The following is a 17,303-nucleotide window of genomic DNA, read 5'->3' on the forward strand; positions in this document are numbered from 1 at the left end:
CATTACCAAAGATGATAATAACTTCGGGTGACAATTGTGCTGCAAAAATAATTTTTCAAGATTGGGACTATTAATGATAAATTCAAAAAAAATTTACTGAATCCGTTGCTAAGCACAAACCATCCCTTTGCAAATAATCATAGTAATCTGCTCCAGTTTTTTGTCCTTTATTGCAACCTGGTTGCAACAATATTATTACAGCGGTATTGTTAGATAATAAGGCTATCACATATTAAAAAAGAATGTGTGTGTACTTTGTACGCATGTAAGAAGTTATACTTCTATTATATGATTATAAACGAAATTAATATACTTTTTATTTATATTTTATTTAAATATTAAACTAATTTATACTTACTACTTTTCAAACACTTTTATTAAAACAGTGCCAAAAATTAAAATAATAAAACACACACAAACACATTAAAAATGCCACAAATGATTTCTGAACATTAATTGTCGGAAGTTTTTTTAACTAAATACGTATTTTCTGAAAATAAAATTATATAATAAATATACTTACAATCATAAAATGTATAAAAAAATAAAAGTTTCTATTGGGATTCGAACCAACTTATCAGCGCGGTTGGTATTGGCGTTGTATTGCGTGGTTCATTCGCATTAAACGCTTCGCCACGGAGACAACGTGTCATTATGTGCGAAGATCGACTAACTAAACGGATTAAAGTTTTGACATTTTTGAATTACATAAATCAAATTATTTTAATTTTGAATTGAAAAAATACAACAAAACATAGAGTAAGAAAACAATATATTAGGTGAATATTGATAGAAATTTTAATGGTAATCAAATTATGTAAATAAAAGTATTACATACTATGTATTTTGGTAGGTTCAAATAGGTAGGTACCTATGATACATTTACAATTATTACGTACCCGTTACTTTAAAAACTATTTAAAAGTCACTACAATTATAAACTTTTTTGTTTCTGTCCTCACAACAATAAAACTAATATATTATACATTTGTTTACCTTCATATTGAACAATTATTTATTATTGACAGATCATTTCAACACCCAATCAGAGCCCGTATAACGACTAATACCATACTGTCGGTGTGCGCATGCGCGCAGATCAATATAAATTCACCCTCAATCGCGCCTAAAGAAGTATAACTTCAAAAATCACTTAAATCGGCCAACAGTTTTAAGAAATATAAGACATCAAAAATGACCAAATTTTTAAGTGGGCGGATTTCTATATGCACTCGTTTATATAAAAATACAGGGTGTAACAAAAATACAGGTTATAAATTAAACTACACATTCTGGGACATTAAAAACATTAAAAAAATGGGTATTTTAGAGTAGTCTAAAGTCTTCAAAGGGATCACCCTTTTAAATGCCTCGTAAAAAAATCACATAAATGGAAGACTTTAGGTGACATCAAATAAAGGCTCTATGTTGTGATGCTGGTTGTTAGATGAAAATGTTTCAGGTTTTTTGGCAGATAATTGTTTGATGATTTTTGTAACTAATATATTGTACAATAAATATCTTTCTATTTATTCATGTCTTGTTTTTTTGATGGGTAGCAGCACTACATTTAGGTAGGTATAGTACTGCTTTAAATTATTATCGATGGAACAATTCTAATGGTATGATTGGGTGGTTCCAGATCCAAATCACCTAAAAACAGTGAAACAATTTCCGGCAGTAGATTTTTTGTTTATCACTTACCTTAAACGAGACTACATAATGTTAATTAATTTATGAGGGAAATAGGTGACCAGTAGAAAAGATTGCATAGTAACAAAAATACAAGAACACAGTATAATAAATGAGATGCCATGGAAATTAACTACTTGAGTTCATTATAATTACACTGAATCGCTAATAAAGAAATAGAAAGAACAGTAGACATACAATCGGAATTTTTTGTATGATTAAATTATCTTATGAGAATGACAGAAGGTTTATGACCATAGTATTTACTGAGAATTTAAAAAAATGAATGTATCTGACACTGAACGACATAATAAATCATTCAGGCGAATAAGGAATTTACAATATATTTCACTAACTCGTTCAGTGCCGACTCCTACAGTGTGTCAACACAAGGGTGTCGACCACACACAAGTGTCGGCGGTAGTACTGCGTAACTGAATTGACGATTTAAGTATGTGGTACAAGCCATGTGGTGTTTCTTCAAGATGGGCTCCGAACGTGTTCCCTAATTTCGACTATTACCAAAACAATAGCAATAGATCTAGATAATTAATGTTATATTACAATATAAAAATGCATTTAGAGTCTACATAAACAATTTTAGTTATCATCTCTTGTTAAATCCCCACCAAATGTTTTCAACATTTGAATATTATGTTCATGTGCTTTACTCTGCACTTCTATAATATTATCTATGTTGTCTTCATCTTTAACTATGTCATTATTCTTACACACCTCACATGAACCAAGACTTATATTTTCTAAAACAGGATGTATTTTTTCTTCTACATTAGTCTGCCTAGATTGTGACCTAAAAAATAAACACATGTAGAAATATTGTATTAAAAATAATGTACATATTGTCCTTTTCATGATCATTTTTCAGTGCGTAACAAATGATAGGAAAAAGGGTAAGTCCGTGATAATACACCTTTATGACATTTATTCTAACATGACATTTTAGTTAAATCTGACAGTTGGCACATTTTATTTTCAATTTGGAATAAAAACAAATCAAATGTGTTTCTTGCATTTATAAATGGTATTTTCTTTGATTTGTATAGTCTTATAAATTATACAGATTATATTTGTAATATTATGATCTAATTAAAAAAAAATTTTTTTATTATGGCGCCATCTATCGACAACTAGAATAACTAGAAGAAATGTTATAAAAATGTCACAGACGAAATGTAATCACTGACGTGCCTTCTTTTCTGTCACATACAATTTAATGAGTTAGAAAGAAATCGAAAAACTGTGACGCACTGAAAGATGATTATAAGAAATACTGTACTTTGTTTGATTGTAATTAGCTAAAACTTTAATTGAAAATAAATTAATTTTGAGGTTTTGATTTCCACTTCAGAAATTATTCTGAAAAATGTTGTAACAAAAATGCAGGTCATAAATTAAATCACATATTCTAGGACCAAAAATAGTTCGATTTTCGATTGAACCTAATGTACCTTAGTACAAACAGGCACATGAAAAAAGTTACAGCCTTTTGAAGTTATAAAATGAAAATCGATTTTTTTCAATATATCGAAAACTATTAGAGATTTTTTATCGAAAATGGATATGTGGCATTCTTATGGTAGGAACATCTTAAAAAAAAATTATACTGAAATTTGTACAACCCATAAAATTTTTATAGGGGTTTTGTTCCTTTAAACCCCCCAAACTTTTGTGTATGTTCCAATTAAATTATTATTGAGGTACCATTAGTTAAACACAATATTTTTAAAACTTTTTGCTTCTTAGTACTTTTTTGATGAGCCAGTGTTTATCGAGATATTCTGAATATTTGTCGAATCTACCACATATTTGTATATGGTTAAGTACAATTAGAGAGACCTGTTAATATCTGAAAGTTTATTTGATAATTTACATTTTTAGGTATATTTTGAAAATTTTTTTAAAAAGAAGCCACATCTCGATAAAAGGTCGCTTATCTAAAAGATACTAAGAGGCAAAAAGTTTTAAAAATACTGTGTTTAACTAATGGTACCAAAATGTGGTTTTTTAAAAATACTGTGTTTAACTAATACAATAATAGTTTAATTGAAACATACACAAACATTTGGGGGGTTTAAAGGAACAAAACCCCCATAAAATTTGTATGTAAACATATTAACAAAGAAACCGCATCTTGATAAAAACTGACTTATCGAAAAAATACTAAAGGCAAAAAAGTTTTAAAAACATTGTATCTAACTAATGTTATCACAATAATAATTTAATTGCAACTTACACTAGAGTTTGGGGGCGATTAAGGAAACAAAACCCCATAAAATTTTTATGGGGTGTACAAATTTCACTGGTATTTTTTTCTAAGATACTCCTGCCATAAGAATGCCACATGTCCAGTTTCAATAAAAAATCTATAATAGTTTTCGATATATCGAAAAAAATCGATTTTCATTTTGTAACTTCAAAGGGCTGTAACTCTTTTTAGGTACACATTTGGACTAAGGTAAGTTAGATTTAATCTAACTATATTGGTCCCAGAATATGTGTTCTAATTTATGACCTGAATTTTTGTTACACCCTGTATAGATTAAACAAACCTGTGATTATACAAAAAAAATCTAACATTGTCAATATTTTTGACACGTGATCCTGGTATGAGTTTATTAAAGGATAGTGCAATCAATTACACGAAATTAAATTTAATTGAATTTACGAAGAGTGTAGATATATAACAGGCTAAGTGACAAAAATACACAATCGATAAAAGTGAGTTTTTATCAACAAAAATACACAATCGAGAAAAGTGAGTTTTTATCAGGAAAACGGATTACCATGGATGATATCTGTTGAATTTATTTTGGACTGTTTCCAATGCAACTGTCACTTGGCCCATAATACAGGTTAACGGTCTTAAGTATTTTCTATGGGAAATAAGCCACAATTTTACTAAAAAATGAATTTATTAACGTTTCGAAGCCCAAATCGGGTTTCGTTGTCAAAATACAAAATACTATTAAAATAAACAAAAATGTTGTTGCTAAGTAAAAAAATTCTTCTAATAATTTATTTAATCTGAGTCATTTATATTGGCAATTCAGACGTATATTGTACATTTTAAAGTAGAAGACTTTAAAATGATATCGCCAATATTTATGAGTTGCGTTCCTGGGACGACTTTACTAAAAGATAGTTCATTCGATTACATGAAATCAATCCCAACTCAAGAATATCCATCGCAAAAAAATCATAGCATGTGATCTGTCTTTAAAAAGACAACCAAATGCAACGATGACAGTAAAATTCTGGCGTTAGAGATTCCATAGTAAATCACGAGGGAAAACCAGGAAAAAACCTCGTGATACTATCCCGACATCGTGAGTATTTGGTCTTACATTTAATTTACCTTCAAAAAAACTAATACCAAATTCTGACTTTAATATGTTTGAATTATAAATAATATTAATAATACATAGATATACAATAAGTAATACTAAAATATAAACTTTGTACTAACTCAAATCTCTAACGCGAGAATTTTACTGTCATCGTTGCATTTGGTTGTCTTTTTAAAGACAGATCACATGCTATGATTTTTTGCGACGGATATTCTTGAGTTGGGATTGATTTCATGTAATCGAATGAACTATCTTTTAGTAAAGTCGTCCCAGGAACTCAACTCATAAATATTGGCGATATCATTTTAAAGTCTTCTACTTTAAAATGTATAATATACGTCTGAATTGCCAATATAAATGAGTCGGATTAAATAAATTATTAGAAGAATTTTTTTACTTAGCAACAACATTTTTGTTTATTTTAATAGTATTTTGTATTTTGACAACGAAACCCGATTTGGGCTTCGAAACGTTAACAAATTCAATTTTTAGTAAAATTGTGGCTTATTTCCCATAGAAAATACTTAATTATAAAAATGCCACAAGGAAATAGCTTCAGAACAACATTAACAGTCTTATTGCATTGACCATTATAATAGAAAAAACAGAAATATTGATTTTTTGTTACTTGGCCCATTATACAGGGTGTCCCGAAAAGATTGGTCATAAATTATAGGTACCACACACCACACATTCTGGAGTCAAAAATAGGTCGATTGAACCTAACTTACCTTAGTACACATGTGCTCATAAAAAAAAGTTACAGCCCTTTGAAGTTACAAAATGAAAATAGATTTTTTTCAATATATCGAAAACTATTAAAGATTTTTTATTGAAAATGGACATGTATCATTCTTATGGCAGGATCTTCTTAAAACAAAATTATAGTGAGATTTGTCTACCCCATAATAATTTTATGGATGTTTTGATCCCTTAAACCCCCCAAACTTTTGTGTACGTTCCAACTAATTCATTATTGTGGTACCATTTTTCGATAAGCGAGTTTTTATCGAGATGCGGCTTCTTTTTTAAAATATTTACATAAAAATTTTATGGGAGTTTTGTCCTTTAAACCCCCCAAATGTTTGTGTACGTTCCAATTAAACTATTATTGTGGTGCCATTAGTTAAACACAGTGTTTTTAAAACTTTTTGGTGTAACTTTTTACTGAACAATATGTGGACCATATAGAACAATTTGGTGTTGAAGGAAAACTTTTACTTTGGATGCCTGGGTTAGGCCTTTTTTTGGACCAATTATACTATACTACCTCCGTAACTTTGGAACCATTCATTTTAGAAGGGTTATGCATAGAGCCTTTTTTATTTCAAATTTAATGTAGAACAATTTTGTGTAGAAGGTTGTTCATGCTAAACCGCTTAGTTTTAGAAATATTGACGAAAAACGTAAAAAACTACAAATTTGCAGATTTCTCCCCCCTCTCCCTCCCAAACCCGACGCTCAAAATGGTGTGACTTTTTTCTGAACATTATGTGGACCATATAGAACAATTTGGTGTTGGAGGATAACTTTCACTTTGGATGTCTGGGTTTGGGTCTAACTATACCATACTATAATAGGCAAAAATGTTTTAAAAACAGTGTGTTTAACTAATAGTGCCACACTAATAGTTAAATTGGAACATACACAAAAGTTTGGGGGGGGGGGGGTTTAAGGGAACAAAACCCCCATAAATTTGTATGGGGTACACAAATTTCACTGTAATTTTTATTTAAGATGCTGCTGCCATAAGAATGCCACATGTCCATTTTCAATGAAAAATCTCAAAGAGTTTTCGATATAGGAAAAAAAATTGATTTTCATTTTGTAACTTCAAAGGCCTGTAACTTTTTTTGTGTGCACTATTGTATATAGGTAAGTGAGGTTCAATCAACCTATTTTTGACCCCCGAAATCTGTGGTATAATTTATGCCCAATCTTTTAGGGACACCCTGTATATACCCACTCTTCATAATATGCCCACCAGGAAAATCATAGCATGAGATATGTCTTTAAAAAGACGATTACCCCCAATTGTGATAGTAAAAGTCTTTCGTTAGTAATTTCATTTTAACTCGTGAAGAAAAAAAATTTACCATACTATCCTGACATACTGACATGACATCTATTTGGTCAGGGTTAGTCTACTCTCAATACTATCAAACTATAATTTTACATTATGTGACTTTAAACATAAACGGTGTATTCAAACTGTAACATTAAGAACTTGAGTGAAATAATACTTACATTAAGATCCCTCTATATTGTCCTAAAAGAAATCCATTTTTAAATCCTTCTTCAAAGCCTTTGTCAAAACTTTCTTGGAAATTACTATCTCTACCTGCAGAAATACCTTCTCTTAAGCCTTCCTAAAATAAACTAAAATTAAATAAAATATTGATTTTATCTGAAAGTTGACTCAAACCTTCTTTGAAATATTTTCTATTTTTTTAGATGTGTGTCCAATTTCTTGCATTTCCTCGTCAACTTCCATTATTGATTAAATGATTTTCATTTATAATATTATTAAACTTTTTATTTAGAGTTTTGAAATCTAAAAATTGTATAAATAAAAATTAACAAAAAGAACAAAAACAAAGATGTTGCTACCTAACCTCAAAATATTTTTCTACTACTTCTAGGAATTATTATCAGCTTCATCAAATGCTTCATACATCAGCTGCGGTTAAAACTCGCCCTGATGGAATACAGTGTTGCCAAATTTTGGCTGAGAGAAATGTCACTTTTGGCGGGCAATTCAAATTTCAGGAAGTCACTCAAGGACAGTAGACTTTAAAAAATATTTTCATTTTCAGTAATTTCACTATTTATGGAGGACGGAGGCTACTGATTGATAATTCCGTTCATCTTAGATGTGTTCAATTGTATGTAATTATTATGTATAATATGCAAATATTTGTTTGTATGATTGTTTTTAGACTATAAATAACAGAGATATAATATAATACCATACATTAATTAAAGAATAGGATTGAAATTGATGTCTATAATTTTTTTGTTGGAGTGTTCAAATGCCAAGAGCCAGGAAGGATGTAGTAAAACTGAAGAACAAAAAAGGAATACATGATATGGATTAATAGTAATAAGGTGTAAGGCGTACAGAAAAATGAAACGAAAGCTTAAGAGATAACCAAAACAATGATAATAAATAACAAGGAAGGCCTAAACAACAGAGAAATAAAGTGCAATCAGATAACATTAAAAAAAGTATCAACCTATGCATACCTAGGTAGGGAATATAATTACGTATTTTTTATGGGAAATAAGCCACAATTTTACTAAAAAATGAATTTATTAACGTTTCGAAGCCCAAATCGGGTTTCATTGTCAAAATACAAAATACTATTAAAATAAACAAACATAAGTAATTATAAAAATATTTTGACAACGAAACCCGATTTGGGCTTCGAAACGTTAATAAATTCATTTTTTAGTAAAATTGTGGCTTATTTCCCATAAAAAATACGTAATTATAAAAATGCCACAAGGAAATAGCTTCAGAACAACATTAGGGAATATAATAACTCACGACGGGAAAATAGACGCTGAAATTGCAAACGAAGGAAACAAATCGACACGAATATTTTATACCTTAAATAAACCCATACTAGGACATAAAGACATACAAATGGAAGTGAAAAGGAAGATGCATAATACAATAACACAAGACCAGTTATAACCTATGCAAGTGAAAATTGGACAATACAGAAGAAACATGAGTCAAAAATAGAAGCAATGGAGATGAAACACTTAAGAACGATTGCAGGAAAATGAAAATGGGGTAGAATAAGAAATGAAGAAGAACATAAATAGAGCCAATAGTATATCACATCCAAAATAAACAACTGGAATGGTATGGACATATCATAAGAATGAAACCAGAAAGGATGGCCAGGAAAATTCTGGAAATGGGAAACGCAACAAAAAGGAGAAGAGGACATCCCCGAAAGAATTGGAGGGATCAAATAGAGGATATAGTACATGTACGAGGGAAAACGAAAGAAGAAATGAAAAGCCTAGCCAAAAACAGAAAAGCATAGAAAAATGGGTGAAAGAAACAACGGACCATAATCCGACACCGTAATAGGCATAAGGAAAAAAGACAAGAATAGATAAACTGAACAAACATTCATGAAAAATTCTTGTTTTATGTAAATTCTATCTATAAAATTTACATTTATATTGAATTTAAATATATGGATTTGTTGATACTTTTTTCAAAAAAAAAAGAAGTTCGATAAAGAAACAACAGTTCAGAATAATTATAATTATTTTATTTGTTCTTAAAAATATTACAAAACTAAAATAAAAATAATACAAAATGAAAATAAAATATACAAAACTACAACCACCCATTTAAGATGAATATACCTTGGGCCGCCCTTTAATGGTAAATTAATTTACAAATGCTTGCATGTAAGAACAGTGTAAAATTAGTATGGCAGAGGATCACCAGGAAATAATACGAACTTAAATAGCATTTCAACTTATTTTTGTAACTCCACACAGAAGCAAACATTTTGTTTTTTTTTTTAACTAAAACTTTGGTTTAATAGTAAAGTTTTTAGGAATAAAAATTAAGAGGAACCCCACTATCCGAACATAATCAGTTGCATTTATTTTGTGTATCTGATGAAACGCATTTTTTTAGTACTTAAAAACTTAAGTAACATCAATTTTTTGGTGGTTTCGGTCTACCTGGGGTAAAAACTGAACATACTTTTTTATGAAAAAATGGTGGAGAGGCTAAATTTGGGATTTAATATTGAAACAATGAAAAAATGAAGCTGAAAGTTTCAAAATTTTATGTATATTTTGTATAACACAGTATAATAATATGCCCTTAGACTACTTGTTAAACATGTCTTACACAAACATATGGCAAATATCATCAAAAGCTAAACAAGTTAAAAATATTTACTATAACTTTTTTCTACTCCCGCAAGAAGTAAATTTAATGTTGTTCATTATAGAAATAAGTTTTTTTTTATTTTTAATTAAAAATATATGTTTTAATACTAGGTACTACATACAATACTGGAAGTATAACATTTAAAATGAAAATAAACCAATGCAGTAGAAATAAACAAACCAAGACAAGTTAAATGCTACTATTAGGAGCACTCCCGAATCATAATTTACAATGTATAAACTTTGAAAATCATTATTTGGGATTTACAATGTATATACATTGTAAATTATGATTCGGAAGTGCTCATAGTAGCATTTAATGTGTCTTGGTTTGTTTATTTCTACTGCATCTTGAATTTAGTATAGTATATTTCTATAAATATTTAGGTAAATTTAAATACCAAAACAAAATATAATGTTATTACCACTGAATGTAAAAAATATTTAAGTACAGTGAAAACTATTAAAACTCTGTTTATTTTGTGAAAAGTTACTATTCACAAAGTTTATTTAGCAATAATGTATCAAACCCGGCATTACCACATCTGCGAAAGACAGTACCTCCGTTGACTAGGGTAGGTTTGGGACTATGGCCACTAATGTAGACACAATGAAATTCCAGGCTAATGTTTGTAAATGTAAATAATATGAAATGGAGATTATTTTTATAACAATACAATAATTTCGATGGTTAAACAGATTAGGTTAATCTTCATTGTACAGATATATTTATTCTTATGAGATCTTTCCTTAGAACACTTAGAAATGAAATGCACATTGTTTCTCACTGGCCCTGGGAAAAAAATTATGGTTACTATTGATTTGTACATCAAGTTACTTCAGGCAGGTAATATTTTATATTAACCATATAGGTACTTTGTTTCTATAAATGTTTAGATCAATTAAAAATGGTCTTCATTTGCCAATCTGTTAACATTTTTTCAACTCATGTACTGAATGTTCCATTAATTTCACATTTTCCCTAAAACAATATCAATGTAAAATCAAAAATATTCCTTTCATGATTGCATTTATTTTTGGAACTTTACATACCTTATACTTACATTTAACAAGAGTAGAGACATGTTTACATTTTCCACTATTTTCTGCTTTACAAGAACATAACATTTGGCTAATGCTCATGCCATTTGTGAAAGATAGGGTTCCTTTAATTTCGTGGGGATTGGACCTTACTGAAGGAATAAACCATATTATATTTTGATGGTATGCTCAGAACTTTCCTCTATTTTTCCAGCCAAAATAAGATGACCAGAGTTTAAAACTTATTTTCCTTTTAAAACTTCTTGAATTTTGAGTACCCAAGAACTTCAAATATCCCACGATACTACTTAACTTCATGACTAAAAAATAGAACCAAACCAAATAGAAAATAGAACTTCAACAAAACTGAAACAAACTGAAAACCATGGTACAATAAACTTTCGGCAAAACTTTATTGAAACCATGAAACCATGAAACTTTATTGTACCATGCTGAAAACAAAACCAAATTTTTTCTTGACAGAATGACTTAAATGACAGATGATTTGTGACGGAACGGAACAGTAAATCTGGCATCACTGTATTCCATCAGGGCGAGTTCCTCAAATTCACAAATCAAGCTGTCACCCCATTGTCATTTGTTTCGTTTCGTGGGTTTCGTGCTTCTGTCTATTCTGTCATAAATCATATGTGATTTGTTTCGAGCTTTCTGTCATAATTCGTATAATCCGTGTATTAATATTATACACAGATTATACAACATATGACAGAAGCTCAAAACAAATGACAATCGATGAAAAGCTCTATTGCTCCGTGATGCTCGGTTCCACTTTCCAGCATGGTGATTTGATTTTGCTTTTTGGACTTTTCATTCACAGTCATTTGTTTCGAGCTTCTGTCATAAGTCGTATAATCCGTGTATATTAATATTATAAACAGATTATACAACATATGCAGGGTTGTTAACTCTACGGATTTTTCCGTAGATCTACGGATTTTCGAAATTATTTCGGATTTTCAGATATCGACCACATTTCTACGGATTTTTCAGCTGCAGCCATAAGAAGCTAAAATGAGGTTTTTTTACTTTTAAGGTGTCATTCTTCTTCTTTTTTGGTCTGTCAAATGCCATTCTTCTTCTTTTTTTGGCCTATCAAGTGTCATTCTTCTTCTTTTTGGTCTGTCAAGTGTCATTCTTCTTCTTTTTTGGCCTATCAAGTGTCATTCTTCTTCTTTTTGGTCTGTCAAGTGTCATTCTTCTTCTTTTTTTGGTCTGTCAAATGTCATTCTTCTTCTTTTTTGTCTGTCAAGTGTCATTCTTCTTCTTTTTTTGGTCTGCCAAGTGTCATTTTCTGTCAGATTTCTGCACTACGGATTTCTACGGATTTTTGAAGCGCCATCTACGGAAATATTCAGTTGCGTTGTTAACAACCCTGAACATATGACAGAAGCTCGAAACAAATGACAATCGATGAAAAGCCCTATAAACATAAAACTGATACATAAAATAAAATATGTAAGTAAAACAAGAAGCTGGTGAGAAAACTTGTAAAATAAAAGTTGATGACACGTGTGTTGGTCCTTTGGATGGCGTCAAAATTGAAATAAAGGAAGAACCCAAGACAGAAACGGCATACGAAGACGAAGCATTTGATTATTTAAACTCCAATGAATTTCCAGTAGAAACTGAGGCAGAACAAGATGAATGTAAATTAACACTCTTTGAAGAAAAACAAACAACAAATGAAGAAAGTAAGTAAATCTTCTTTTACTACCCTGTCCGATTATCGAACGTTGGCGATCATATTGACAATAACAACTTTGTTTACGGCAGCTCTAAACAGATTAGCGGTGGTCTCTTGATACCACTCCCGGAGATTTCGGAACCGGGATGTTCTTCGGTCTGGGCCGCTTCTTCCGGCGATGTTACCCTGTTTCATTTCTTATTCGATCAACCCAACTGATCCGTAATATTTGTCGACAGATCCTCATCTCAAAGGCGCCTAATTTTTTCATTAGTGGCTCTGTAAGGGTCCAGCTCTCCATGCCATACAGCAATGTGGAGAATATGTAGCAGCATATTAACCTTCCGCTTGTAACGTGAATTCTTGTAACATAGTTGGTAATGTCCTTCTATGACACAGACTTTTTTAATAATAAATATCTTAGGTTGCGATTTTCTGTTAATATTTTGATGTGACTAAATATTTAATATAACTACAGTAAAACCTCCGTTAACCGAAATAATTGGAGGGAAGGCCGTTTCAGATAACAAGAATTTGTTACAACAGTGACCATCCCACTACACTGTAATAGTATATAAGACAATTGTAACCTGTATCGACCTCTTGTATGTTACTTCAGCCTTACAATGAAATTAGTACGTTAATGTCCGACTTTTATTTAAAGTTGTAACGTCTCGAGCACGTGTATGTGTCAGCTGAACAGCTAGCGCTGATACATTACACATGGTATTGGAGAGATATAGCTGCAAAACTTTTAAAGCAACTTCATAATACACATGGGTATTGTTAAAATGAAAAATTTTGCTAGAGGTTATGTTTGGTTTCCAAATTTAGACAAAGAAATTGAAAAAATTAGCAAGTCATGCGAAGCTTGTATGCTTCATTATAACAATCCCCAAAAAGCGGAAATAATAATAATATATAATTTGGCCACCCTGGTTGTGGCCAAAAGGTCCATGGGAAAGAATACATCTAGATTATTTTGAGCTAAAACAAAAATATTACTTAGTCATTGTAGATGCATTCTCAAAATGGTTGGAAGTTTTCGAAATGTCAAGTATAAATTCTGTGTGCACAATTAAAGAGTACTTAGAAGTGTATTTGCTAGGTTCGGCCTGCCATTAATGTTAGTTTCAGATAATGGTAGATCTTTAGTTTCTGAAGAATTTGAGTATTTTTTGACACAAAATAACATTAAACACTTAACTAGTCCTCCGTACTATCCCTCCTCTAATGGGGCTGCAGAAAATTCTGTAAAAACTGTTAAAAACGTGATTAAAAAAGCTCTTAAATCTCGTAACAATGGAGATACTCATTTGGCATTAGTTAGATTTTTGTTTGACTACTGTAATGCACTGCATGTTTCTACTGGTGTTAGCCCAGCGATGCTCATGTTCGGTAGACAGTTAAGAAATAGGTTTTCAATTCCTTTGCCATCAGAACACACAATTACAAATAAAGGCTTAAACACTGTTGAAATACGCAGAAGGGTCGAAAACGTACAAAATAAGCAGGTAGAATATAAAGGTGGTAAAAATAATATTAATTTTGAAATAGGAGAAACCATTTTAGTCAAAGATTATAGAAATGTTAATTATCCTTGTTATATTAAGGGAAAAATTGTAAAAATTTTAGGTAAGCGAACTTACTTAGTTGAAGTGATCAATTTGCAAAAAACTTGGAAAAGGCACACCAATCAAATAAAAAAGTTTGAAGTTGTTAGTAACAAAGTACCACACATTCCAATAAAATCAAACATTTCAGCTAATGACGTTCAAGAAGGCAGTAAATCTGACGAATGTCAAAAGGTTCAATCAAAAGAAAACCTTGCTGAAAATGTTGCTAAAGACATTCCTCAGAAATTTCACAGCCTTCCTCAGAAAATAACTTTAATGAACACGACAATCAAAACACTCCAATTTTAAGACACTCTAAGGCCCGGTACTTTATGTCTCCGTTAACAGCCGGTTAGTTAACCGTAGTTTAATCGGGACAGAAATATATGCATAACATAGACATAAACGCAATTATACTTATTATTATATTCATAAATAATTATAATAATAATTATAATTGCTTTTATTACAACGCAAGAGGCCCTATGAGGTACTTTTCTGTCCCGATTAAACCCCGGTTAGCTAACCGAGGTTTAACCAGGACATAAAATACCGGCCCTAAATGTAACAAAAATAAATGATTGCTGAAACTTGTTAAAAATTGATGGTTATATATTTTGTTTTTGTTACGAAACTGTACCTAGGTATGTATTATATTAGGCTGATAAAGTTATAGGATAAAAGAAAATTTTTATAGGTGAAGGATAGGCATATATTTTTTTTTTGTATTTACAGACTCTGAAATTAATATAAAGTGTAACATTATAAAAATTTCATTCCACTCTTATTAAAGAATTAAGTAGGTAATAATTATTTTTTTATGGTATGTTAAAGTATGAAATATTTGCATATTTTTTTAAGGGGAGGAATGATTTTTAAGGTTTTAGGTTATTCATATTTCGCGCGGTGTCACTGCCCATTTTTGACAACAGTGACCATCCCACTACACTGTAACACTATATAAGACAATTGTAACCTGTATCTACCTCTTGTATGTTACTTCAGCTGTACAATTAAACTAGTCCGTTAATGTCCGACTTTTATTTAAAGTTCTAACGTCTCGATCACGTGTATGTGTCAGCTGAACAGCTAGCGCTGATACATTACACATGGTATTGGAGAGATATAACTGCAAAACATCGTTATCAAAGGAAAACACAAAAGAAAATAGTAAATTTCTAAAAAAAACACTCTAAACATGTTCATTTTCCTTAATTTTGTTAGATCAGATGGATTTTTCCTTGGAAAAGTGAGGTTAGATCAGATAAAACATGGTTAATTCCTGCAATTCATGTGAAGAAATTATTTCTGAGGGCAATAAATCTGTGTGTTGTGATAGCTGCCATGTACTAATGCACCCAACTGAGCCATGTACAGGGCTTAATGCATCTGAATTAAGGGCGGTTGTCATTCAAAAAAGATCTATGATGTTTTTTTGTAAGCCATGTAGGGAAGCATTTAAGAATGCTCCAGCTATTTTGAAACAAGTTAGAGAGCTAAAAGCTGAAATGGAAGTCATGAAAATGGAGCTGGAGGCGGTTAAGAATAAAAAATGTCAACATGTTTCTTCAGAATTGGATCCGGAACAAGTGATCAACGAGGTGCATGAAAGAACAATTAGATCCAGAAATTTAATAATTTATAATGCAACGGAGTCAAATAAGGATGATCTCTCAGGAAGGATTGAGGATGACAGGAAAGTGGTTCAAGAGGTGTTTGATATTATGAGTATTGGTGAAGATGGGCGTGACAAAGTTGAAAAGGTTCTTAGATTGGGTGCAAAAAAGACGGGATCCTGCAGGCCATTAAAAATTGTCTGTACTGATCAACTTTTTGTGAAAAGAGCGTTGAAAGCTAAGAAAAAATTGGTGGAATCTGGTTATAAAATCACTTCAGATAAGACTACCCTACAGAGAGACCAATTTAAAAAAGCATTAACTGAACTTAATGATAAAAACAATGGAGTTGACGATAGTTGTTATATAATTCGTTACATCAATGGGTGTCCGAAAGTAGTCAAAAGGGATAACCGCTCAGATAATGGCTCGAATAATAAAAGAAAAAACTAGCTAATACCCCATTACTAATGTATTATCAAAACGTTGGTGGACTTCGCACTAAATTAGCTGAGTTGGATTTAATGCTGAGTTGCTCAAGTTATGATATCCTTGTTATTACAGAAAGCTGGTTAAGCGAGGACATCTTATCTGAGGAGCTTGGTGGAGCTAGTAGCTATAATGTTTTTCGTGCTGACAGGAACATGCAAGTTACATCAAAAACCAGAGGTGGCGGCATATTGGTATTGGTTAAAAGTTACATCCAAGCTTCAATTATTAAGAAAACTGAAAGCCACATCGAACAGTTGTTTATATTATGTAAATATTTTGGAACAAGTTTTGTGGTGGGCGGTGTATATATACCACCTGGATCAACTGAGGATCAATACAGTGACCACTGTCTGGCTGTTGAAGAAATCTGTGCTACATATCCTGATACCAAGTTTTACATAGTGGGTGATTTTAATCTGCCTAGTGTACAGTGGTCAAATTCTAATAATGGTGTTAAAGTAAACTGTTCTTCAGGTTCTCCAGCTCTTTATCTAGCACAAACATATGGTTTTTATAATATGTTCCAAATGATTAATACACCAAATAGCAGAAATGTATTTCTGGATCTTCTTTTTACCAATGATAATTCAATGGAATGTTGTAAGTCTTTAGATCCACTTTTTTGTGACTCTATTCACCATACCTCTTACACCTGTAATTTTAAAATAGGGAAAAATGAAATGTTGGATTCACTTAAAATAGAGGAATTTTATTTTGATTTTAAGAATGGCAATTATGAGGGTCTAAATGATTACTTATTTTCAGTAAACTGGGACAATATATTTATACATAATGATATTGACACTGTTGTGTCAGATTTTTATAATATCTTAACTTTTGG

The 17,303-nt window shown here is 31.0% G+C and overlaps 2 protein-coding genes across 2 annotated transcripts in view; one reads left to right on the forward strand and one right to left on the reverse strand.

Moving 5' to 3' along the window:
- Window positions 1–17,303, forward strand: part of LOC126889995 (uncharacterized) — a 241,029-nt gene that overhangs the window by 193,217 nt on the left and 30,509 nt on the right. The window lies entirely within an intron of this gene.
- On the reverse strand, window positions 2,233–7,756 carry LOC126889998 (uncharacterized). The gene is made up of 4 exons (XM_050658799.1): window positions 7,676–7,756; window positions 7,486–7,614; window positions 7,308–7,429; window positions 2,233–2,503 (listed from the first exon to the last, which is right to left on the reverse strand). The coding sequence occupies exons 2-4, from the start codon at window positions 7,552–7,554 to the stop codon at window positions 2,293–2,295; spliced, it is 402 nt and encodes a 133-aa protein (XP_050514756.1). The 5' UTR covers window positions 7,555–7,614; window positions 7,676–7,756; the 3' UTR covers window positions 2,233–2,292.

The sequence above is a fragment of the Diabrotica virgifera genome, chromosome 8 (assembly GCF_917563875.1).
Source record: "Diabrotica virgifera virgifera chromosome 8, PGI_DIABVI_V3a".
NCBI lineage: Eukaryota > Metazoa > Arthropoda > Insecta > Coleoptera > Chrysomelidae > Diabrotica > Diabrotica virgifera.